At 30.4% G+C, this 24888-nt stretch overlaps 2 protein-coding genes across 2 annotated transcripts; both read right to left on the bottom strand.

The window, feature by feature from the left end:
* Positions 1-181: 181 nt before the first annotated feature.
* On the bottom strand, positions 182-4608 carry Bm7123 (Uncharacterized protein; the record flags this gene model as incomplete). Its single annotated transcript, XM_043082162.1, has 13 exons — positions 182-295; positions 414-539; positions 727-904; positions 1004-1072; positions 1289-1452; positions 1637-1777; positions 1928-2141; positions 2434-2576; positions 2876-2949; positions 3117-3207; positions 3551-3673; positions 4019-4187; positions 4475-4608. The coding sequence occupies 13 exons, from the start codon at positions 4606-4608 to the stop codon at positions 182-184; spliced, it is 1740 nt and encodes a 579-aa protein (XP_042938096.1).
* Positions 4609-17214: 12606 nt separating this feature from the next.
* Bm17773 (Uncharacterized protein) lies at positions 17215-20074 on the bottom strand (the record flags this gene model as incomplete). Its single annotated transcript, XM_043082161.1, has 9 exons — positions 17215-17328; positions 17447-17572; positions 17760-17937; positions 18037-18105; positions 18322-18485; positions 18670-18810; positions 18961-19174; positions 19467-19609; positions 20027-20074. 9 exons carry the CDS (start codon positions 20072-20074, stop codon positions 17215-17217), a joined length of 1197 nt encoding a protein of 398 aa, XP_042938095.1.
* Positions 20075-24888: the final 4814 nt, after the last annotated feature.

The following is a 24888-nucleotide window of genomic DNA, read 5'->3' as shown; positions in this document are numbered from 1 at the left end:
GTAATTTTCAAAATGTTATTAGGGGGGCCTTTTTTTAGGTTGTACCTTTTCAGGTATATTTCGTATTTTAGTATGTTACAATTTATGTCTCGGTGTTTTCAAATGTGTTTTACAATTAAAATGAAATGATTCAATACTAATGAAAGACAGTACAACAATTCCAACAGAGCCTGTTAAAATTTTACACAAAGTGGTCATTCATTCCTTTCAATTGTTGTCGACAGTAACACAGTGGGCGAATGTCATCATTATCCACACAGTGACTTTGGCTACCGTAACTATTCACTCGAACAATCTAAATTAACAAAACTGTAAAAATTGAAAAGTGGCAGATGTAACCTTTACTAAAGTAAAGCAATTTGTGCAATAATTGTTCAAATAAAAAAAATAAGAAAAGAAGAATAAAGAATAACTTTTCCAGGTATTTCGAAACTCTCTGCTTTCTTCAACAATTGTGTTTCGTATCTCCCATCACTTGGTGAGGCGCTAACTACTACTTTCAGTAACGGTTGTTCCTTGATATATTCTGCCGAAACCACCTTGAAAAGGAATGCTTCAATTAAGGTTAAGATTTTCTCCTACTTTTACAAATTATTTTCATTTGTTAATTTCTTCGATAAGTTAAAAGACGCAGTAAAATATAGTCAGCCAATATTAAGTCATAACAAGTAATGCAAACGCAGTGCGTTAATATGATTTAGGAAATATTTAAATTGAAATTATTACTTCTTTTAAATGAAGTATTTCGCATTTTTCGCCTGCTCCTTTCTTTTTCAAGAAATTATTAATTGCATTAACAGTGAACTGAGCAGCTTTCATAACATTTTCATCGTGAATATCGATCGTGTGCCACTGTTTTTCGCAGATACAGAATTGATCCGGAATTTCCATTTCTTCACATGTCCTGTCAAACTGAGGTGAACATCAAAAGTACTTAGAAATAATTTATTTATTCTTATCCTTTGAAAATGGAAAGCACTGACTGTAACAACAATATGCTAACCTATCATATTGAATGGGTCTTAGAAGACTTCTTGCTCGGATTCCACCTCTTACCTTGCCAAGTTCTTCGCTGCAATGGTGGCAAATATTTCAAAAATTCAAAAACAAAAGCAAATTAACAATAAATTAACGCTTACGAGAACTGTTTGGAAGCCGAATCCAATGGTAATTTTTTCAATTAAATTTCATTGGAACTACTTGATAATTTTAGAATACAAACACAAGCAAACTTATATGCAAAGAAAAATCAAACGCCAGGATATCTTGAAAAGCAAATGGAACAAACCTGAAATCATGTTCATCCCAATTCTGGAAACTTTTTTTCTTTGCATATCGTGCTATATCATAGAGTGTAGCGTAAATATCATATTGGGATGTGTGTCTTCGAGAATTGCTTTTTAAATTTAAAATAAGCTGCTCATTCGAACGCAAATATTGTGGAACTGCTACCTGAAGTAGAATGAATTTGATAAAAGCATTCGCTAAACACAAGGATTAGATGTTTTGCATAAAGATTAGATGTACTTTGGTGACAAATTTTGAGATATAACTGTAAAATCAATATTAATCAAGACATGAAGAGATAAAAAGCATCAATTATCATTATCACTAAATCGATTATCGTTAATGTCACCATAAGTAATGGATTATTGTCTTCGTTGTATCCAGTACCGGTCCTTCGAAATCTCCCAAACCGTAATCCATGATCACCCATTACAAATAAGAAAGAATTGTTTAAATTCTCGACATTTTTGCGAAAAAATTTAGAGAAATACTGGAAAAAATGGAGCATTAAAATAGATTTCAATAAATAAAAAACTTTCAACTTTTTTTGCTTCATTCAATTACTAGTAAAATCTAATTCCAATAATAATTTTATTCAAAAAACTTTTCTAAAAAAAAAACAGTGAAAAAAATGGCCAACTTTATCAGTTCGATACAATCCGCTGGCGGAATTATGTGCTATCCTTGATAGCCACACCAAAACAAACTTTGAAAATCCTTTGTATTCGTCTAAGAATTTATCCACAAAATCCATAATTTTGTGATAGTACTCTTGGCACTCTCCCTTATAGAAATGAGTGTTGAAATCTTTCCAAACTTCTTCGCCTGATTTAGTCGGCCGAAGTACCAAAGCACTTCAGAGAAATTAATTACAACCTTGCATTTGTCTTGAGAAAATCTTAATTATTCTCATTGATTTACTTCAAATAATTTCCTCTATTGGAAGGCAATTCAATCATACAGAACATATCTGATTGGAATTAATAACTATTTTTGCTTATACTCAAAAATGATGCTTCTTAGACAGTAAAATCTAAAAGAATCAGGAGCTCCAGCGATGAAATAAACAGAAATGAACAATAACAGAGTACAAATCTTATCGATTTTCAGATTGTCAAAAAAAAAAAACTATCTTTACTGAACTACCTCCCGTAATGATCAGTCGGAGCTTTGGGAAAACCATGGCAATTTGGATAGGTGAACATACTCGGCCAATCTTCAGCCATTATCGATGCATAGGTTTGATTTGTAAAATCATACGTTACCGTTTCGTTTATTTTGATGCCATGCTGAAATGCACTTGTCGGTTTCAGTTTATCATTATGAATAAATTAAAGTTAGAATGCTATAACCAACTACAAATTCTATTAATTGACTACTTTACAATTCGTAAAACACAGAAATCACAAAAAGATAAATGTAGTAATGATGCTTTTATTTCATTTATTTTCCGGTCTACAAAAAAAAAAAAAAAAATCATTATTTAATATAATTATTATCCATCAACCTGCATACATCGATGTACTCCACTTACTATTTTTTATTTTTTTCTCAATCTAATCGATAAATTAATTATGATGCGGTTCACCTTACAAAACTCTGGATGCTCTGAATTATTTTTGCCGGGAAAACGATTTGCATTTAAGTCAAAGATGCGAGTTCCTAGAATAAAATGGCAAAAAAGAAATTCAATTTCAATTTCGTGGACGTTTGTACATATAACCTTATTTAATGGTAAATATAGAAATTATTTGTTAATTAATGACGTGGAAAGGGTAAAATAATCAGTGAACTAAATTTATCAAAAAAAATATGATGTAAACAACGACCTGAAAAAATGCCATAAGCATTTTGTCGGCTGTTACGGCCAATTTTATTGTGATAATAAAATGTTGTTGCTTCGTAAAATTGGCGAAGAACCTCAAAATTTTAATAAATTTCAATAAATGGTTTCGTAGTTTCTCCTTTCTAGATACGTTTAGCTCATTATATTTCACTGACCCAACTCTAATTTAAGCTCACAAGTTAGAATGATTTTTCTACCATTTTGTGCAATCGTTAGTAATAAATACTTAGAAATCTACTAGATCTACAAAATCCACTCGATAAAAATCAGTAGGGATTGTGTGTGTCTGTCAATTAGAGAATCAGTAGGGCTTATGAATTTATGAATATTGTTAATACTACTAATTGGACTTAGTGAATACAGAAATTATAGAACAATTGACATTAAATAAAAATCGGAATATATTCGAGAAATTACTTGGTTAGTCTTGGCCATCGTGCGAATTCCCGAAGAGAGTGAGGTGGAATCGAGGATAAAGATAAATACCCCAGGATGTAAGTTATCCTCTTTTTGGAATATTTTCTGTGTTGGTCGTATTACCTGAAAAAATTACTCATCGCATTTCATTAACACATTCTTGTGAAAGCTACCACGTGATATTGTCGATTTAGTTGTTTCCAATAATTAGCATTGGCAGAGTGACAAATTGGTAACTACAAATTAAAATTGACGAGTTTCCAACTTACTCAACCTCATGCCGTATTTTTCTACGGCAGCCTAGTCAATCCGAATCAAACTTTTACGACCAACTACTGTCTGGGATACAATTTGATATTATCTAATTAATATATCGTCGTTTAGTAAAGTTTCCGACTAGCGTTTGCATTAGCCAACCAACTACCATCATCAAACAAGCTGGAATTTCCGGTTAAACTTGAAAAGAACCTGAACATGAATATAACGAAACGTGGTCGTATTTCCGTCTGTACAGTGTGTTTCGACAAAATCACAACTTTCATAATATGTCACATTTTTTTCCATTTCTGTCCATTTACCGCTTATAAAATTCGTTTCGCCGTCTTTATAAAGGCATCGATACTCACATTTTGACGTCCTAAACTGTGATTTAGTAAATGAGCAGACTTAAATTTTGATGACTCAAATTTTGATGACTTAAACTTAAATTCAATCAGACTTAAATTTTTGAGACATAAATACATTGTGACAAATACATTGGATTTATCTTTAGATTTCCATTCATCTCTATCTGCCTGCATGCGTGTTTTCATGTATATTTTATACTACTTTATTTTCTGTTTCGGCTAAAAGAAACTCATAAAACTCGACTAATTCATAAGGCCGAAGTTATCGATAGAATAATAAAACTATGATTCAACGTACGTGTTATCAAGCATTCGAATTGAGCCATTTTTTAATTCTGTATGCATAACACGAGTTACATTGCATTCTTTTAATGGGTCCCAATCTGGGTACAAATAAGGTAGTATTTCAGGATTCCAAGGATCTAAGTCCATGAGACGACATTTTGTAACATTTTCTTTTCGAAGAGTTATGCCTGCAAAGCCAAATCAAATTGACGTAATGTTTGTTTAATATTTCTAATGCAAGCATATATTGTCTTTAATTACATAACAGTACTTGAATTTTTTCATTAATTTTTAAATCTGTATGCTTCTTCAAAACTTATCTTAATTAATATGAGCTGATTTTTTTTTTTTGAAATTTTTTCGAAAATGCAAAACTAAGATGGAAATATCTGCGAGGCAAAGGTTATAATAAAAACATTACCAATTTCACGAAAAGAAGCAAATGATTGTTGTAAAATTATGTTCGAATCAGTAGCAAATAAATAGAAATTAAATAACACAAAAAATGTGCCAATGAGAAATGTAAATATGATAAGGAATTTTGTTGCTTTTAAATTCATTATATGTGCTGAAATAATAATCATTTAATGAGACAACAAAATTTTTACTAAATAATGAATTAAATTTCTGCGCTATATGAGATACATAAAGCAAAAATAGCCAATGCTTGAGACATCATTTATGTTCAGTTATATTATCAGCAAATTTTTTTAAATATAAAGAAATTGAATTTTATTCTATAGGCAATGAGTGAAATAAAAATCTTTGATAATGAGCGCTCTTTTCTCTATTCATTTATATTTGTGCTTATGAATCAACCTGTTTTAGTGCTCAAAATTTTTAAAAAATGATTCTAAAGATTTTCCGAAAACTGAAGGACTAGCTGAAATATTAGAAATTGATTTTATCAGAGGAGTATTGACTAAAAAAATTGCTTTATTAATTTAGTTAATTTAGATATATGAACGAATAATTTTAATGCACAAGCAAATTTGTTATAAGCTTTAAACTTGCCGTATAATTTCGTATCAACCAAAACATTTTTTCTCCCAGAATTAAAATTGGCAAATCTTTCAGTAAATAAGTTTTTTTAATTTTATTGGAATTTTTTTTTCAAAAATTTTTTCATTTTCTAATCTTTGTTTGCAGCAATATGTTTTTAGTGCTTTCACAGAATGTGTTTTCTTTTTTGTGCTTTCAGAAGATGCATTTATTTTCATATATGAGTGAGAAATTTTTTCAAAATTCAAAAATGAATTAGCAAATACCACATAAAGACTGTCTCAAACAATTGAAAAATTTTCAAAATTTTAACCATTTTTAATTTCCGTTTGGAATAATGCAATAGACAAACATTTTCAGCGACTGCATTTATTCATCTACGAGCAAAAAACATTTCCAAAATTCACAAATGAATTAGCAACTTTTCCATTATTGATATTTTTTCCTGAAATTTTTGTTATTTGACTTCGAAGAAATTAGCACGACGATTAGTATTCTTTTAAATCCATTAATTTACATATGGATAATATCCTGGAAAGTCAAATATCGCATAATCGAAAGGATTAGCATTGCACTGTTTACTCATTGATCACAAATGAAACTTTCTTAAAATTTCCGTTTTAGCACGACTTTTCTATCTTCTGAATTGAGACAATTAGCATATTTAACAGAAACAGTTATCACCTTCAGCTGAACCATTATGATAAGAGAGGGTTTTGGGAAATGAAGTCAATTTTTAAGATAGAAAATGGGAAAAAAAGCATATATGGCAAAATGGATATCATAGTATCATAAAGCAATGAAAAAATTAAGATAAGCAGTGAGGGAGTGGAAGGAATATTTAAATTTAAAATTTGAAATAAATCTTTTTTCAAGATGAGAAATTATTTAAACGAAAAACAAGAAATTGATTAAATGATCTGTAATTCTGAGTATTGTAACACTTAATTTATTTTGAGGTCACTTATATTATTTCTCCCTCACCTGTCACTATATGCTTTTATGAAAACGTACTTGCGCTTTTTTAGATGAGTCGCAGAATGGAATTGATTTCATATCTTACATTTGAAATTCATATGCCAATTAATATTTAATTCAACTGCCACAGGTTTACGGAATTTTCATGTCCATCAAAATTTTTAACTTATCAAACATTTTCCAGTTCTAATAGATTGTGAAATTCCAACCAAATTTAAACTAATTATATTTTACGATCTGGAATTAACTGCTCATTTTGATACACATACTAATCATTGTGATTCAGGGTGACAATCAAGCTGAAAAATTTTCAAACGTGCATTAAAGAAGAAAATTGGTCCAGAATCGAAAAATGAAAAGTGGAAGAGATGAAAATGAAATGACGTAAGCTGAACCAATTAATAATTTAATGATTTCTTTGCAATCACACCAACTTATACAAATCGTAATATGTGTTCCAACTTTCTTTTCCCTATAAGTTATTTATACCTCTTGAAGACACGCTATTGTCTTTCTCTCCTTGCCGGATCAATAAAACTGATTTCAACAAAATATTGTTAAATGCTATTCAGGCATGTAATCGAAACAAAAAATGAAATAAAAAATTCAATATTCTTGATACAAACATAAGATAATAAAAAAGGATGCATGAGAAATCCAGAAATAACACAAGTTATTAAACTGCAATTAATGCTTATTTTGAGTTCATTATTCGCTCGATTTCAAAAATTCAGTGGTGGTTTGCATTGATTGGCAAAGATTCATGGAGAGATCAGTTAGAATAAATAATATTCTGTATATTGGTCAGTAGGATGACGCGATCTTTACATATATATTAATACATTAAATTATATATTTGTTTATCATTTTGAAAACAAAATAATTTTTTTAGAATATTACTTGGTAAGGAGATAATGTAAATACTTATTGCTCTAATCAATATTAGTTTTGTATTTTTTTTTCTTAAATTGTTTTGTTAGATTTTTGAATTTTTGTTTAGAGTATTAGTGAGATTATATTAGTGTAAAGTGTTTGGTATTTAGCTTTTCCAGTGTCATTGCCAATTCAGATAAATTGGAATGTAAAATTCCTCGCTATTTTACGTCAATAAATATAGTTTTTAACTTGATAATCAGATCTGAGACACAGATCCAATTTTTTAACTGCAGCGATGATGATGGTATAACGGTATGAGAGTTGGAATTACCGCGGCTGATGACACAACTTGTCCTCTCGATGACACAATCCCAGTTAACAGGTTTAAACTGTATCCATCTCAATAATTAGCCTCAGTGATCAGAACATCCGATATCTCCAATGTTTTTGAGTATTTGAAAAGGGAACTTATAATACTCCGTGTACAACAAAAAATATGACTGAAAAGAAGAAAGTAATTACTTTCTCTTCCTTTTTTCTTTTTTGATTGTAAATTAACGGTGATGAGAAGCAAAGATTATAGAGCGTGTCTCAAATTTAAAATAAGATTGTAAAATTTTCTTTTCCTCAGTTTTCTCCTAAGATGCCTGGAAGAGACGAGAAAGATATTCACTACTTGTTGAATAGCCTTCCGTGCGGTATTTCTATAAAGACGTTTCTTACTTCTACATTTTCTCACTTCTTTTAATCAGTTTCATTTTTATTCTATTTTTATTTACAAAATAAATTGATTTAGAATGCCCTTACAACATGGAATCGCTTTCAACATGAGTTGATTTATAACATTCTGAAATCATTGATATAATTCTAAATTATAAAGTGTTCTCGTTTTCTTTTTTTTTGAACTAAAATGATTCCTTTTTTAGTCCGATTCAATTTATGCGAATGTTTTAGAACGTTTAACTCTAGTTTCTAGAAAATAAGCATAATTCGCAACTTGAATGGTATGGTAATCAACCGCTTACAGCTGATTAAGACTCGTTTGACTTGAATTCTAACTTTATTACTAAAAATTTATGCTTCATTTCAGAAAGAGTATGAGGAATTCTGGCATAGTATAATTTTTTGTTGTTGTATGAGGGACTTCTTATTAGATTATGTCTTGGGTAATAAAGCAAATATTTACAATCATAATACAGTTTTGAATTAATAATCAACTTTTTCGGTCCCCATCATTTCCACTGAACTATAAACTCTAATTATTTAATTCTTTTTCATTTATTCCTTCTTACTGCATTTGTTTGACTAGCACCGATTCGGTTAGTTTCTAGTCATTCTTTCGTTTATAGCTATATAAACTAAGAATCCATAAATCTGTTTTTAATAAATTTAACATTTATTAAAGTGGTACCAATCTTCTTTTTTCATGAATTTTTATGATAATCTTCACAATAATTTTTCCTTTCTTTCTTTCATTTCCGAAATCTTCCTTGAATTTAAAATTTCACTGTGACCAGCTAATTTCTTTTCCTCTTAACCATATCAGTCAGTTACTTTTACCACGGTTTGCAATTAGCAAGTTTGATGAAAGAAATTTCTTCTGTCACCACATTAACAGGATTGTGCTCACTTAGAACAAAACGAAATGAAAATATCATTATCTTTACTTTTCTACTCGAGTCTGTACGAATCTTGGTAGTAATCTGAATTCAGTATTCAGTGCAGTGGATACTTGCAAATCGAATATGAGATTGCTGTTGTTTTCTAGATACAATTGCTTTATGATTTATAACGAAGTGAGCTGCTCAGTGAGTGTTGCTAGTAATTTTAATTAGGTATAAATGAAAACCAACAGTGTTCTTCTTCTTGAAGTGCATATATGGCAACTGAAATATGTTATACTCGTAAAATCGATGACGAAATATATTTGCATTTTCCGTCTAATTATGCTCTGAGATTTCTTCACTAAATTCTCTTCGTTTTTTATGCTCAATGAACCTTTAAAAATAGATTTCATTTATTCATATTTTCGCAGTACACTTTTGTTTCTTTTGCCAATAGCATAACATTATCAGCATGAAGGTTCTTTTTGGTTTCTAAGTGTTGGTTAGTAATAATAAAAAAGTAATTAATAATACAAAGGGAGATGATGTCACTTCAAACTCCGGCTATCAATTCTTCAGCTTTTATGATGCGCTGAATGAGTTGAGAAACTGAAAGAATTTATAACACTTTTCAATAATTCAAATCTCTTATATTAGAAATATTTCTCACGTAAATGAATCACCACATAAAATAATATAAATAAATGTTGTCCACTGTAATGAATCGTTTATTCTCTTATTTGTTTCCGCTTACCAAACCATCTTAAATCTCTAAAATACCGGAAACCAATTCACATCTAAATATTTCACTCTAATTGTCGTGAAATACGAAATAAGTATCGCGAGCCTCAAATAACTTACAAATATATCAAATAAAATTGTATTGATCATAGTAATAAAATTCGTTTTAATTGAATGTTAGAAAATTGCAACATGTAAGCAGTTGTTATTCCAACATTCATCTTCCTATAGTAGCTGAGCTTATTTGCCCGTCTGGAAAATTCCAATAGTTAATAAAGTTTATGTGCATTGTTTAATATGTTAAAAATTACTCTTTTATTCGAAATCAAATTTGCTTACAATGTCGAAATATTGTAAAGGTTATCTAAGCTAATAGTCATTCTTTGAGAAGCTACAATATTAAAATCCATTTCTTACTATATAAAGAGCAAAGGTCATCTGATAGCCCTTACTCAATAATCATGCTCTTGTTGCAAGTCAATGCAACAAATAAAATAAAGATTTAAATCCCTTGACTTCATCAATTTTCTCAGTTTTTCTTTACCAGTAAACTACAGTTCAGTTACTCTCCCTCACTCACAATTCACTTCATTTTCCCATCAATTTATACATTTATACATTTTCTTCATCTTATTCGTAGACACTTATCAGTATTGTTACTATTATTACTATATATTACAGATTAATATTTATATATTGTGGTTGCTAACGAATAAAGTCATTACAACAGACATCATTCAACGCATTCGTCTCTACTAACTACAATACGAAAGGTATTACATGGATTCATTTCCTGTCTTAAAAATAAGTATTTAATGTTGTAGTCATGACTATGTTACACACTTTTACATATAAACTTTCATTCCTAGATATCTGAAAAATATTTACTGGGCGTTTTGTACGCATCAACTGTATTTGCATACATGGACATACTAATTTTCATAAAAGACAAATTTCAGTAATACAGACAACAAACATTGTTACCTAGCGATACCAGATAGAAATTTAGCAAACCAGTTCAAAACCTACGGTTTGAACAATGTTTGCTAAATTTCCCGTAGTTTCGTTAGGTTACTATGTATTGTCTTGTGCTAACATGTTGGGTGTTAGTATGAAAATGCTTCATCCACGTTATACGTACGTGTGAGCGTTCTATGTTGATCGCCATCATTTCAGCAAATTTATTATTTAACTCTGTTCTAATCGACTTTTTTCTGCCGTACACATAATATAGTAAATGATCTATCCATCAATCTGTTTGCAGTGAATTTTCCATCTAATAAAGTAGAAAAAGCGAAAGTACTAATTAATTGTTGTGTCATTCACAGTGCAAGCAGGTATCTTCCAGAAATGTTTAGTCAAAACTTTATTTAATAAAGGATTTAACAAATCAATTTTTGGTGCTCTGCTCAGGATTGCGCATTGAGAATGAACAACACTCAGTGAGCAGTAATATCTTACTTACTTGTTACTGTGATGAGATGAAATTATAGGATTAATTTACAAAATCTATTAAATTAACTGAAAAGATTGAGAATGCTAACTTTTCTGTTAAAAAATTGATATAAATAGCAGCTATTAAATAGTAATATGAGAGCCGTGTTAAACATTAAGTTTTATTAACAATCTCTTATCATCTTTGTCCGTTTTTTTGTTTTAGTAATGCATTCGAATTTATTGAATAACACTTTGTGTCATTTCTTTTCACTTAAAGTCAATTAGACTTGCATGAAATCGCAGTTTGAAAAGAAACATTGCTTTTTAAATGAAAAAATCTCTGCAGTGATTAAATAGCAGTAAAAAGAGGAAGAAATGTTGCTGCCTTTGAACCTTCCGTTAAATACTTAAAGTAACACAGCAATGAGTCATTGTTCAAAAGACCTTGCTGATTGTTGCCAAAAAGTTAATTTACCGGACATTTTTCCCTTCTCTAACCAGAAAACAAAAATATTACATCACAGTTTGTCAAAATTTTCCACTTTTCTTTCCATCATCCAACACACTTTAGTTTTTTTGGAACTCATTTCAAGAATTAATTTAATTTAAGAAATTCAATGCAGTTGAATTGATAGGCAACGAAAATTAAATTGCCTGCTCCGATTTAGCCGTAATTGTAATTATGACCACTATTCTAAATTATCTTGGATAATTATAATCTTACGCCTATACACAAGTCAATAAAAAAAAATTAAACACAAGCTAATAAATTATACTAATATGATCCAACCTAAATTCATAACCATAACAAATCGAAACAGAATAGTATTTAGCAAGATTGAGACGAGTGAACTTAGATAATAGAAAATTGTTTTCGAGTTTGCGAGGCAGGACTAAAGGATGAATTTCATTTTGAATTCAAATCTTCTTTCGTATCCAAATTTAAAATTAGAATCCAATTTTATTCAAAAATACTAAAGAGCAAGTAATTGATGAATATTTATTTAGTTAAATCATTGAAAAATAAAGCGATAATCATTTAAAAAGAAATTTATTTCACATGAAAACAGAAGTTTAGTCGACCTTTCCTCGGCTGTGTCATCGTCCACTGATCAGAACTCAGACTGTCTTTTTAACGTTGTTCAACTGCAATTTAAGCGTCATTACATTTATGACTTGGTTGAAGTTTTTGGTTTGCTTATTTTTATTTACTTCATTATTATTCCTAACTTATGAGGGTTGATTGTATAATGCTCGTATAACAGTTGCTAGGAATAGCAATACAGCATGGTATAATAAGCTTCTAAGTGAAAAGAGAAACATCAATGAAAGTCAAAATACGGAAAATACTGTCATTCAAGTCACAATTTATTTTAAGATCGATCGAAATCACAATTTCTCACTTCTGAAAATTGATTAGATTTTGGAAATAACCATGTAACAGCTTTTAGCTATCATCTCTGTCACTTAATCATTTCGCTTCACAAAAATTATTTGAAGCCCTTGGAATGTATCTCATGCATTGTGACTGTTGACTGCTGCCATTCCGCATCTAATGCGTGACTTCAAATTTTGTCAAAAGTTAACCTTAGAATTTTGGCATGAATGACTTTAAAATAAGCATGCAAAATTCTGACCGATATATTAACTTCGCATTCCGTATCTAATGCGTGACTTACGATAGCATGTTTTGCTTTTTTGATGGAAATCAAAGATAGTCACGAAAATTCTTGAATTCCAGCTATCCAAATTTATAATTTGAGATAAAATAAGGTTTATTGGAAGTTGCTGAATGAAACTTCAAATTTCGTTTACAGTCTCACAATGGAGGCAAAAAATACACTCAAAAAAATACAATCTAACCGAAATCCATCGATGTAATGCTTTCCGGAGATGAGCTTTCCCGACGATATGACCAATGAGTTCAAAGAATTGAAGTGTGACGAAGTCTAATATTCTGAATTGAACCTCTTCACTCTTCTTTAGCAATCCTTTGTCGTCATTAGCGACAGATAAGTATTCAATCATCTCGTAAACTGAAAGTTTGGGTTTAAATTTTTGTTTAGACATAATTTTCAAGATTTTCGTCGGAAGAAAATAAGAGTCATCGAAATTAGCTTGTCGCCCAAGAGTTTTGAAATACATCATTTCGCTTTTAGCAACTTATCTAAACCATAACGCTCCTTTCTATACCTCGAAATTTAAATATGCAAATTTTAAGGGTTTGTCGTCCTTATCGTTCCATAACTTGTTATTGAATTCGCCTCTTCACCCAATTATCGTGGAGTTATGAAAACGCTGTTCTGTCCATCTTATTTAACTAGCAAATCAATCCCGAATTGCTTCTATCTCTTATTTGACTAACAAACTAAATTAGCGCGGGTCAGTTAATGTTTTTTTTGCATCGATTCGAGTGTTTTCACATTGGGTAAACTTTGTTCCACTACTACCGCAGTATGTGTACACATTTTTGCGAGCAGACGGATTTTGCGTGACATTGGTCGTGCTTACTATTCATCATTTAGGATAGTAGTCAGATGGATATACTCATTACCTTTTGTACTACTTAGCAATATTCTGTGTAAAATGTGTGCGCTCATAACTGTAAGTGAAAACTTAGTGAAAACTTCAGGTGACGTTACACGCAATGTGATGTCAGTTGAAGTTCATTACTCGTTTGTTATTTCTAATTTTCCCTATTAACTTATAGAATATTTTTAGGACGAAAATGATGAAAATTATTGAGTTGTCCCGTTTATAAAGGTTTAACAAAAATTATATATTGCTTCTGAGAAAAAATTAGACACGTCTCATTGATGAATTTGACAAATAAAATTTTAAAATTAGTGATCACCAGTTGTAAAGATCAGTATTTGAGATGAAAACAAATAATTTGCATAATCAAAAATTCATCGCAAGTTTTTCTAGTTGCTCGCTGATTAATGATATGAGGTGAGTCGTTTGTTAAAAAAAAAAAACAAATTAATAAATAGCAGGAACATTAGTAATTAACGGATATGTCTACTTTAGTAGGTACGGTTTTTAATCTTTTGCTCTTCTGCTGATTTTTGAGAAACCAAAAGTCAATTCTGAAATTCAGATGATTTTTTGTTAAACATATTGATGAAATTAACACCTGTGTATGTGATTGATATAATGATCCGTAAGTTCTGATGAATACTGCGTGTAGTTGTTTCCTTGATACATCAATTTCTTCCTTGTACTGCTCTTGAAAACAATTTACCATTAAGGATATAAAGTGGACGCCACATACCACTTAATCTTACGGTAAGTACATATGTCAGAAAGCTTTGAAGATAATTTTTCAAAACGGAGCCAAAACTGGGAGTGTTACGCGTGCAAAAGAAGATTGATCACTTGGAATTTTTGAAGTGCCGGTCTTTCTCGCAGAAAGAAGTTTTGAGTGGATTCAGCAAAATATTCCTCCAAACTCAGTCTAAAGTTATTTAGGTATCTGCTTGCAGTGGGTAATTTTGAAGCAATTAAGAAAATGCAATATCTTTATCAAAACAAGGTGAACCACTTCCAGTCATACTAGGTTCTTTTTTTGAGAAAGCTCATCTTACTTTTTTTTATTGGCACAGAAAACTTTTTGTTCAGTACATGAAATGAAGCAAGTTTGCAGACGTTTGTAATTGGTTTGTTTATGGCTTGTAAATAGTTTGTACGTGGCTTATAAACGGTTTGCGGTTGGTTTGCAAATGATTTGTAATTAATTTGTTGTTTGCAAAAAGTAGGTTATAATTAGGGTTTTTTGAGGCCTGTTACTAACCTGGCATTGTTTATCGAGGTTGAGAAATTATTTGAGATGCTGGTAATATGATGAAATAGTGAGAAAGTGAAATGATTTGGAGATTTTCTTTTCATGCAGAAATGAGTTGCATTAGTTTTATTATGTATTGAAGGTGATTGTAATCATTCATCTTAAGCGACAAAAATATAGGGATCTTGTGTTAATTTAATCGTAAATTTTGATGAATAGATTTACCATATCGTTATTTTTATTATTTAGTTCAACTCATGCGCTTTGTCTCAACAAAGTCAACATGAGGACAAGTCCAGGATTTCACTCTCCTGTAACATGGATATACACTTTCAAAAATCTGCTCTCGGAAGTAACAGAAGAGTTTGAAATTGGTAAAAAATGTCTGTGATATCAATAAAGACTATGGATGGACAAAACTTTGTTTACCATCGCTATGCGATGATAAAAGAAAATATTCATGAATATCAAAACAGGGTACAAACAGAAAAATTATTATGAAAAGTCTATGAAAATAGGTGAGTATGTTATAATGAGAATAGAAAAGTAGAGAATGGTGTTTGCTATTCTCTTCAAAATCTAAAACCTGGGTACATTTATTTTACAATATTTATAAAGCTAAAAAATTATTTTTTTTATAATAATTAATAAAGTTAAAATTTTGCACGCATTTGACATTTTGCCTTATTGCTTTCCATTTAGTATGGTCATAATTCTCCTGTTTCGATAATAATGACAGTAACTTTTCAAAAGGTGCAAACAAAAGCTATAAAATATTAAAGAAGTGACATGATTATACATCTTCAACATGTTTTTAAAATGAGGTAAAATGAGTTCTACTTATTTTAACTTGAAAATACTTCATGTGTCATCATAACCATATGTGTATGAACATCCTTCGCTAAATTAATCTCAATTATGATTTAAGTTAAAATGGTTTAAATTACTTTTTGTTACGAACATTCAGCAACAAATCCTGCCTGCTGGGTAGAGATTTGCCAGTTGCTATTTGATCACCTTGTTTACACATCCAATGTTGTTGCGAAACTTGAAATAATCTCGCAAACTTCCGAATAACTTACAAAATATGTCAAATAAAATTGTATTAATCGATAATACTGAAACTTGTCATAATTTAACATTAGAAATGTTATAGATACAAAAAAAAAAATAATTTAACGAAAAATTCAAATTGCAACATGTAAGCAATTGTTATTCCAACATTCATCTTCCTATAGTAGCTGAGCTTATTTGCCCGTCTGGAAAATTCCAATAGTTAATAAAGTTTATGTGCATTGTTTAATATGTTAAAAATTACTCTTTTATTCGAAATCAAATTTGCTTACAATGTCGAAATATTGTAAAGGTTATCTAAGCTAATAGTCATTCTTTGAGAAGCTACAATATTAAAATCCATTTCTTACTATATAAAGAGCAAAGGTCATCTGATAGCCCTTACTCAATAATCATGCTCTTGTTGCAAGTCAATGCAACAAATAAAATAAAGATTTAAATCCCTTGACTTCATCAATTTTCTCAGTTTTTCTTTACCAGTAAACTACAGTTCAGTTACTCTCCCTCACTCACAATTCACTTCATTTTCCCATCAATTTATACATTTATACATTTTCTTCATCTTATTCGTAGACACTTATCAGTATTGTTACTATTATTACTATATATTACAGATTAATATTTATATATTGTGGTTGCTAACGAATAAAGTCATTACAACAGACATCATTCAACGCATTCGTCTCTACTAACTACAATACGAAAGGTATTACATGGATTCATTTCCTGTCTTAAAAATAAGTATTTAATGTTGTAGTCATGACTATGTTACACACTTTTACATATAAACTTTCATTCCTAGATATCTGAAAAATATTTACTGGGCGTTTTGTACGCATCAACTGTATTTGCATACATGGACATACTAATTTTCATAAAAGACAAATTTCAGTAATACAGACAACAAACATTGTTACCTAGCGATACCAGATAGAAATTTAGCAAACCGGGAATGAAATCATTACAACAGTCTTTTCATTCAACGCATTCGTCTATACCAATTACAATAGCAAGCAAGGAAGGCTCTTAAGCATACGATGGTCCAATTCGATTCTAAGCCACAAGTTATGTTCACACTGAATCCCAATTTTCACGACAGCGGGTGCCTTTTTAGGTTGAACCTTTTCAGGTATATTTCGTATTTTAGTATGTTACAATTTATGTCTCGGTGTTTTCAAATGTGTTTTACAATTAAAATGAAATGATTCAATACTAATGAAAGACAGTACAACAATTCCAACAGAGCCTGTTAAAATTTTACACAAAGTGGTCATTCATTCCTTTCAATTGTTGTCGACAGTAACACAGTGGGCGAATGTCATCATTATCCACACAGTGACTTTGGCTACCGTAACTATTCACTCGAACAATCTAAATTAACAAAACTGTAAAAATTGAAAAGTGGCAGATGTAACCTTTACTAAAGTAAAGCAATTTGTGCAATAATTGTTCAAATAAAAAAAATAAGAAAAGAAGAATAAAGAATAACTTTTCCAGGTATTTCGAAACTCTCTGCTTTCTTCAACAATTGTGTTTCGTATCTCCCATCACTTGGTGAGGCACTAACTACTACTTTCAGTAACGGTTGTTCCTTGATATATTCTGCCGAAACCACCTTGAAAAGGAATGCTTCAATTAAGGTTAAGATTTTCTCCTACTTTTACAAATTATTTTCATTTGTTAATTTCTTCGATAAGTTAAAAGACGCAGTAAAATATAGTCAGCCAATATTAAGTCATAACAAGTAATGCAAACGCAGTGCGTTAATATGATTTAGGAAATATTTAAATTGAAATTATTACTTCTTTTAAATGAAGTATTTCGCATTTTTCGCCTGCTCCTTTCTTTTTCAAGAAATTATTAATTGCATTAACAGTGAACTGAGCAGCTTTCATAACATTTTCATCGTGAATATCGATCGTGTGCCACTGTTTTTCGCAGATACAGAATTGATCCGGAATTTCCATTTCTTCACATGTCCTGTCAAACTGAGGTGAACATCAAAAGTACTTAGAAATAACTTATTTATTCTTATCCTTTGAAAATGGAAAGCACTGACTGTAACAACAATATGCTAACCTATCATATTGAATGGGTCTTAGAAGACTTCTTGCTCGGATTCCACCTCTTACCTTGCCAAGTTCTTCGCTGCAATGGTGGCAAATATTTCAAAAATTCAAAAACAAAAGCAAATTAACAATAAATTAACGCTTACGAGAACTGTTTGGAAGCCGAATCCAATGGTAATTTTTTCAATTAAATTTCATTGGAACTACTTGATAATTTTAGAATACAAACACAAGCAAACTTATATGCAAAGAAAAATCAAACGCCAGGATATCTTGAAAAGCAAATGGAACAAACCTGAAATCATGTTCATCCCAATTCTGGAAACTTTTTTTCTTTGCATATCGTGCTATATCATAGAGTGTAGCGTAAATATCATATTGGGATGTGTGTCTTCGAGAATTGCTTTTTAAATTTAAAATAAGCTGCTCATTCGAACGCAAATATTGTGGAACTGCTACCTGAAGTAGAATGAATTTGATAAAAGCATTCGCTAAACACAAGGATTAGATGTTTTGCATAAAGATTAGATGTACTTTGGTGACAAATTTTGAGATATAACTGTAAAATCAATATTAATCAAGACATGAAGAGATAAAAAGCATCAATTATCATTATCACTAAATCGATTATCGTTAATGTCACCATAAGTAATGGATTATTGTCTTCGTTGTATCCAGTACCGGTCCTTCGAAATCTCCCAAACCGTAATCCATGATCACCCATTACAAATAAGAAAGAATTGTTTAAATTCTCGACATTTTTGCGAAAAAATTTAGAGAAATACTGGAAAAAATGGAGCATTAAAATAGATTTCAATAAATAAAAAACTTTCAACTTTTTTTGCTTCATTCAATTACTAGTAAAATCTAATTCCAATAATAATTTTATTCAAAAAACTTTTCTAAAAAAAAAACAGTGAAAAAAATGGCCAACTTTATCAGTTCGATACAATCCGCTGGCGGAATTATGTGCTATCCTCGATAGCCACACCAAAACAAACTTTGAAAATCCTTTGTATTCGTCTAAGAATTTATCCACAAAATCCATAATTTTGTGATAGTACTCTTGGCACTCTCCCTTATAGAAATGAGTGTTGAAATCTTTCCAAACTTCTTCGCCTGATTTAGTCGGCCGAAGTACCAAAGCACTTCAGAGAAATTAATTACAACCTTGCATTTGTCTTGAGAAAATCTTAATTATTCTCATTGATTTACTTCAAATAATTTCCTCTATTGGAAGGCAATTCAATCATACAGAACATATCTGATTGGAATTAATAACTATTTTTGCTTATACTCAAAAATGATGCTTCTTAGACACTAAAATCTAAAAGAATCAGGAGCTCCAGCGATGAAATAAACAGAAATGAACAATAACAGAGTACAAATCTTATCGATTTTCAGATTGTCAAAAAAAAAAAACTATCTTTACTGAACTACCTCCCGTAATGATCAGTCGGAGCTTTGGGAAAACCATGGCAATTTGGATAGGTGAACATACTCGGCCAATCTTCAGCCATTATCGATGCATAGGTTTGATTTGTAAAATCATACGTTACCGTTTCGTTTATTTTGATGCCATGCTGAAATGCACTTGTCGGTTTCAGTTTATCATTATGAATAAATTAAAGTTAGAATGCTATAACCAACTACAAATTCTATTAATTGACTACTTTACAAATTATACGTTACTGTTTCATCCATTTCAACACCATCGGAAATTTTTGATTTTAGTTTATCATTATGAATAAATTAATCTCAGGGTGCTTCACTAGATGTCTCAGAGATGATTTGCAAATTATGCTAATTTACTAATTTGCAACCTGTATAAATCATAAAAAATAAATGTAATGATGGAATTAGATATCTCACATTTTCATCTATTACAAAAAAATATTTAGTATAATTATTACCTATCAACCTGCTATTACTAATATAGTTCACTTCCTTAAATTTTCGTCGCTTAATGGATGAATTAATTATAGGTCTACCTACCTTACAGAACCGTGGGTGCTCTGAGTTGCTTCTGCCGGGAAAACGATTTGCATCTAAATCAATGGTACGAGTTCCTGAAATAAAATAGGATAAAGAAAAGGAATTCAATTTAGTCAAGCGTTTATATGTATATGTGATATATTCAAAAATACAAACTGTAACCCTCATTTAATAGTAATTATAAATTAAGTTTAGTAATAAATAGTGTGAAAATTAGTAATCGAATGTTTCAAATTTGTCTAAAAAATGTGATACAAACAAAAACCTGAAAAAATGGCGTAAGCGTTTGGCCGGCTGTTAAGCGCAATTTTATTATGATGATAAAATGTTGTTGCATCGTAAAATTGACGGAGAATCTCAAAATCATAACTTTTACATGAACATCTACAAATCGCTTCATAAATTTGCTCAACTCTCATTGACCTTTCAACTCTAATCCAAGCTCATAAATAAAATTAAGATAATTTTCTGTTATTGTTCTATATGTTATCATTAGTAATAAATACTTAGAAATCTACTAGATCTACAAAATCCACTCGATAAAAATCAGTAGGGATTGTGTGTGTCTGTCAATTAGAGAATCAGTAGGGCTTATGAATTTATGAATATTGTTAATACTACTAATTGGACTTAGTGAATACAGAAATTATAGAACAATTGACATTAAATAAAAATCGGAATATATTCGAGAAATTACTTGGTTAGTCTTGGCCATCGTGCGAATTCCCGAAGAGAGTGAGGTGGAATCGAGGATAAAGATAAATACCCCAGGATGTAAGTTATCCTCTTTTTGGAATATTTTCTGTGTTGGTCGTATTACCTGAAAAAATTACTCATCGCATTTCATTAACACATTCTTGTGAAAGCTACCACGTGATATTGTCGATTTAGTTGTTTCCAATAATTAGCATTGGCAGAGTGACAAATTGGTAACTACAAATTAAAATTGACGAGTTTCCAACTTACTCAACCTCATGCCGTATTTTTCTACGGCAGCCTAGTCAATCCGAATCAAACTTTTACGACCAACTACTGTCTGGGATACAATTTGATATTATTTAATTAATATATCGTCGTTTAGTAAAGTTTCCGACTAGCGTTTGCATTAGCCAACCAACTACCATCATCAAACAAGCTGGAATTTCCGGTTAAACTTGAAAAGAACCTGAACATGAATATAACGAAACGTGGTCGTATTTCCGTCTGTACAGTGTGTTTCGACAAAATCACAACTTTCATAATATGTCACATTTTTTTCCATTTCTGTCCATTTACCGCTTATAAAATTCGTTTCGCCGTCTTTATAAAGGCATCGATACTCACATTTTGACGTCCTAAGCTGTGATTTAGTAAATGAGCAGACTTAAATTTTGATGACTCAAATTTTGATGACTTAAACTTAAATTCAATCAGACTTAAATTTTTGAGACATAAATACATTGTGACAAATACATTGGATTTATCTTTAGATTTCCATTCATCTCTATCTGCCTGCATGCGTGTTTTCATGTATATTTTATACTACTTTATTTTCTGTTTCGGCTAAAAGAAACTCATAAAACTCGACTAATTCATAAGGCCGAAGTTATCGATAGAATAATAAAACTATGATTCAACGTACGTGTTATCAAGCATTCGAATTGAGCCATTTTTTAATTCTGTATGCATAACACGAGTTACATTGCATTCTTTTAATGGGTCCCAATCTGGGTACAAATAAGGTAGTATTTCAGGATTCCAAGGATCTAAGTCCATGAGACGACATTTTGTAACATTTTCTTTTCGAAGAGTTATGCCTGCAAAGCCAAATCAAATTGACGTAATGTTTGTTTAATATTTCTAATGCAAGCATATATTGTCTTTAATTACATAACAGTACTTGAATTTTTTCATTAATTTTTAAATCTGTATGCTTCTTCAAAACTTATCTTAATTAATATGAGCTGATTTTTTTTTTTTGAAATTTTTTCGAAAATGCAAAACTAAGATGGAAATATCTGCGAGGCAAAGGTTATAATAAAAACATTACCAATTTCACGAAAAGAAGCAAATGATTGTTGTAAAATTATGTTCGAATCAGTAGCAAATAAATAGAAATTAAATAACACAAAAAATGTGCCAATGAGAAATGTAAATATGATAAGGAATTTTGTTGCTTTTAAATTCATTATATGTGCTGAAATAATAATCATTTAATGAGATAGCAGTTTGTGAATTTTCGACTATTAATGAATTAAATTTTTGAAATACTGTGAATTTAGAAAAGAGAAGGGGTCATTTAGAATCATTCTTAAGTCAAAGAAATCAGCGACGCAGATCTCTTGGCTATTGGTTATATGAGATAGTTAGATCCAAAAAATGATTGACTTATTTCTAGTTTCGGTTTTGGTCAGTATTTTAATTGCATGTGAATGATTAGAACAGTAAGTGAAATAAGTAATGTTCTTCTCGTTCATCGTTATTTCTGTTATGAATTAAATTATTTTAGTTTCCCTGAATTGAGAGAAATGAAGACTTACTGAAAGCCCGATGGTTTGCTGAAGCATCAGAAATTGAGTTAACCATTAGATTTCGACCTCCGATGCAAAAAACTGCTTCATTAATGTAATTAATTTAAAGTATGAAGTGTAATTTCACCATGCAAGCTTATTATGGATCATAAATTTGTCATTTGATTTTGCACAATTCAACTAAATTTATGCAAATTAAAATGTGCATGGAATGTGGTAAACAAGTAGGAGAAAACTTTTATTAATGCTATTCCACTCGTATTTATTAAACTTCATTATTAATTGACTAATCGGCTTCTGTGTATTTCTTGATTTATACATTCGATGAAAGTGAACAGAGTTTATAAATATATATATGACTCTGTTTGTGATATTTTAAACAACACTGAGTCACTGACACATAGCAGTTCTCGAAAGAGCTAGGAATGATGGTGGAATAAATCTTACAATTTTTCAATTACAATTCTATAAATTTTATACTCCTGCCTTCCGATTTATCTCTGCAATATATTATAACACATTTTGGTTCCATTTAGTAAGAGCACAATTGTCACAATCTATCTGGAAACAAGATTATTTCAATGTGGGGCAAGCAAATTTTTGCGAAGTTCAAAAATGGAAATACTAATCTTTGGGCAAGTAAATTTCTTTTTTGTTTCTGTTTTTTGGTCTTTGTTTCCTACGACATATATATTCCGGCAACTGTATTTATTCATATACTTGGAAAAAAAATCCTTCAAAATTCAAAAAATGAATTAGTAAATTTTCCATAACTAAAATTTTCTGCGTTTTTTGTTATTTAACTTTATTTAAATACATTAGGAGAATAACACAACCATAAATATTTTGAAGTAATAATCCTCAAAATTCATTCATTCACATTTGAACAGAAATTATCTGCTCTGAGAAGTTAAATACATTGAAAGTTTCCATCCTTAACTCGATAGAAAATCATCGACCTTCCATTCATGCCATTCATTCACTAGCTAATCACAAATAAAACTAATTGCTTTAAATTTCCTCATCTGAGCAATAATTCTGGTCCTAATGCTAATTCTTTTAATCTTATTTTTCTGTTTTTTTATTTTGGTTATTCGCAAATTCGAGCCTTTTCCCCTTCAGATTTCATTATTGGCACAAAATTAACTCGACAATGAAATGTTTCATAGATCCGGCTATGGTAAAATTCCGCTTACGCAGAATGTGAAATATGTGAAATAACTTAGCAAAAAGAGCTTAACAAAATTGACAGTTTCCAAAAATGAAGCATTTATATATATAAAATAATTTCATATAAAAATTAATCATTCAAATTGTAAATAAATGTTAACAATATTCTGATTCAACTCCTCATTAAGCCCATTTCTCATGCATCTTTTATCTTGATCTGACCAATTTCCCACCTTTTCTTTATTAATTATTGTCCTTAATGTCTTTGAGCAGATATCTCTTAGCATAATTTTTGTTCCTGTATCGGATATTGTGAAAAACATATATGTATTTATATTTATTTGTTAGAGATTACTTATGCAAATCTTTACCGCTCGATCACAATTACTTGTTGCTCTGTTATACTTTCAATAAAATTTAACTCGAAGTATTTCGGTTACTCTGCGCTACCGCTACTCACAGAAAGGTGAATCTGTTTAGAATTAACGAACAGGAAAACCTCTCAAAAGAAGAAATCAATCATCACCACAGTTTTGACTGTATCAAATCAGAGCTCTCTCAAACTCAATTAAAATTCACTATATGTTACCAAAAATTATTGAAGGCTTGAAATACCAAAGTATTTTGCATTAATAATTTCGAGTATACAGTTCGAGAGGTATTACTTTTTCTTTAATAGTTTCTTTTCTATCCTCGTGCTGTTCATGAATTTCTTTTCTGACCATCATTTAATCCAACAGCTCAAACCTATTACTTTGACTTCTTCGAGAAGAGCCTCTATTTTTTTGCTGGTTGCACCTTCAATTACAATTGCAGATATTCTGGCTCGCGGCAAAAAATTATGTAGTGAATTTGATTCATTTGGGTTTGGGAAGGCTCTGGTTTGGCACAGTCGAAACTTTGGTAAAGGTTAACTGTCTTCTTTAGGGGAGATTTCCCTAACTGTTCATCCTAGAGAAATTCGCTCTGGTGCGGATAGCAGTAGCGCAGAGTAACACTGAAATACCAATTAAATTTTACTGGAGAGTATAACGGACAAGAAGAATTATGGTCGAAGAGGTCAATCAGTAAAGATTTTGCATAAGTAATCTCTAACAAATGAATATAAATACATATATGTTAGAATGGGAGTGGCTTACAATATTTGATAGATCCTATGTGAATTAAAATGAGCAGCAGATGTGTAT

Source organism: Brugia malayi (assembly GCF_000002995.4).
Source record: "Brugia malayi strain FR3 genome assembly, contig: Bm_v4_Chr4_scaffold_001, whole genome shotgun sequence".
NCBI lineage: Eukaryota > Metazoa > Nematoda > Chromadorea > Rhabditida > Onchocercidae > Brugia > Brugia malayi.
This window is presented reverse-complemented; position numbering and strand designations above follow the sequence as displayed.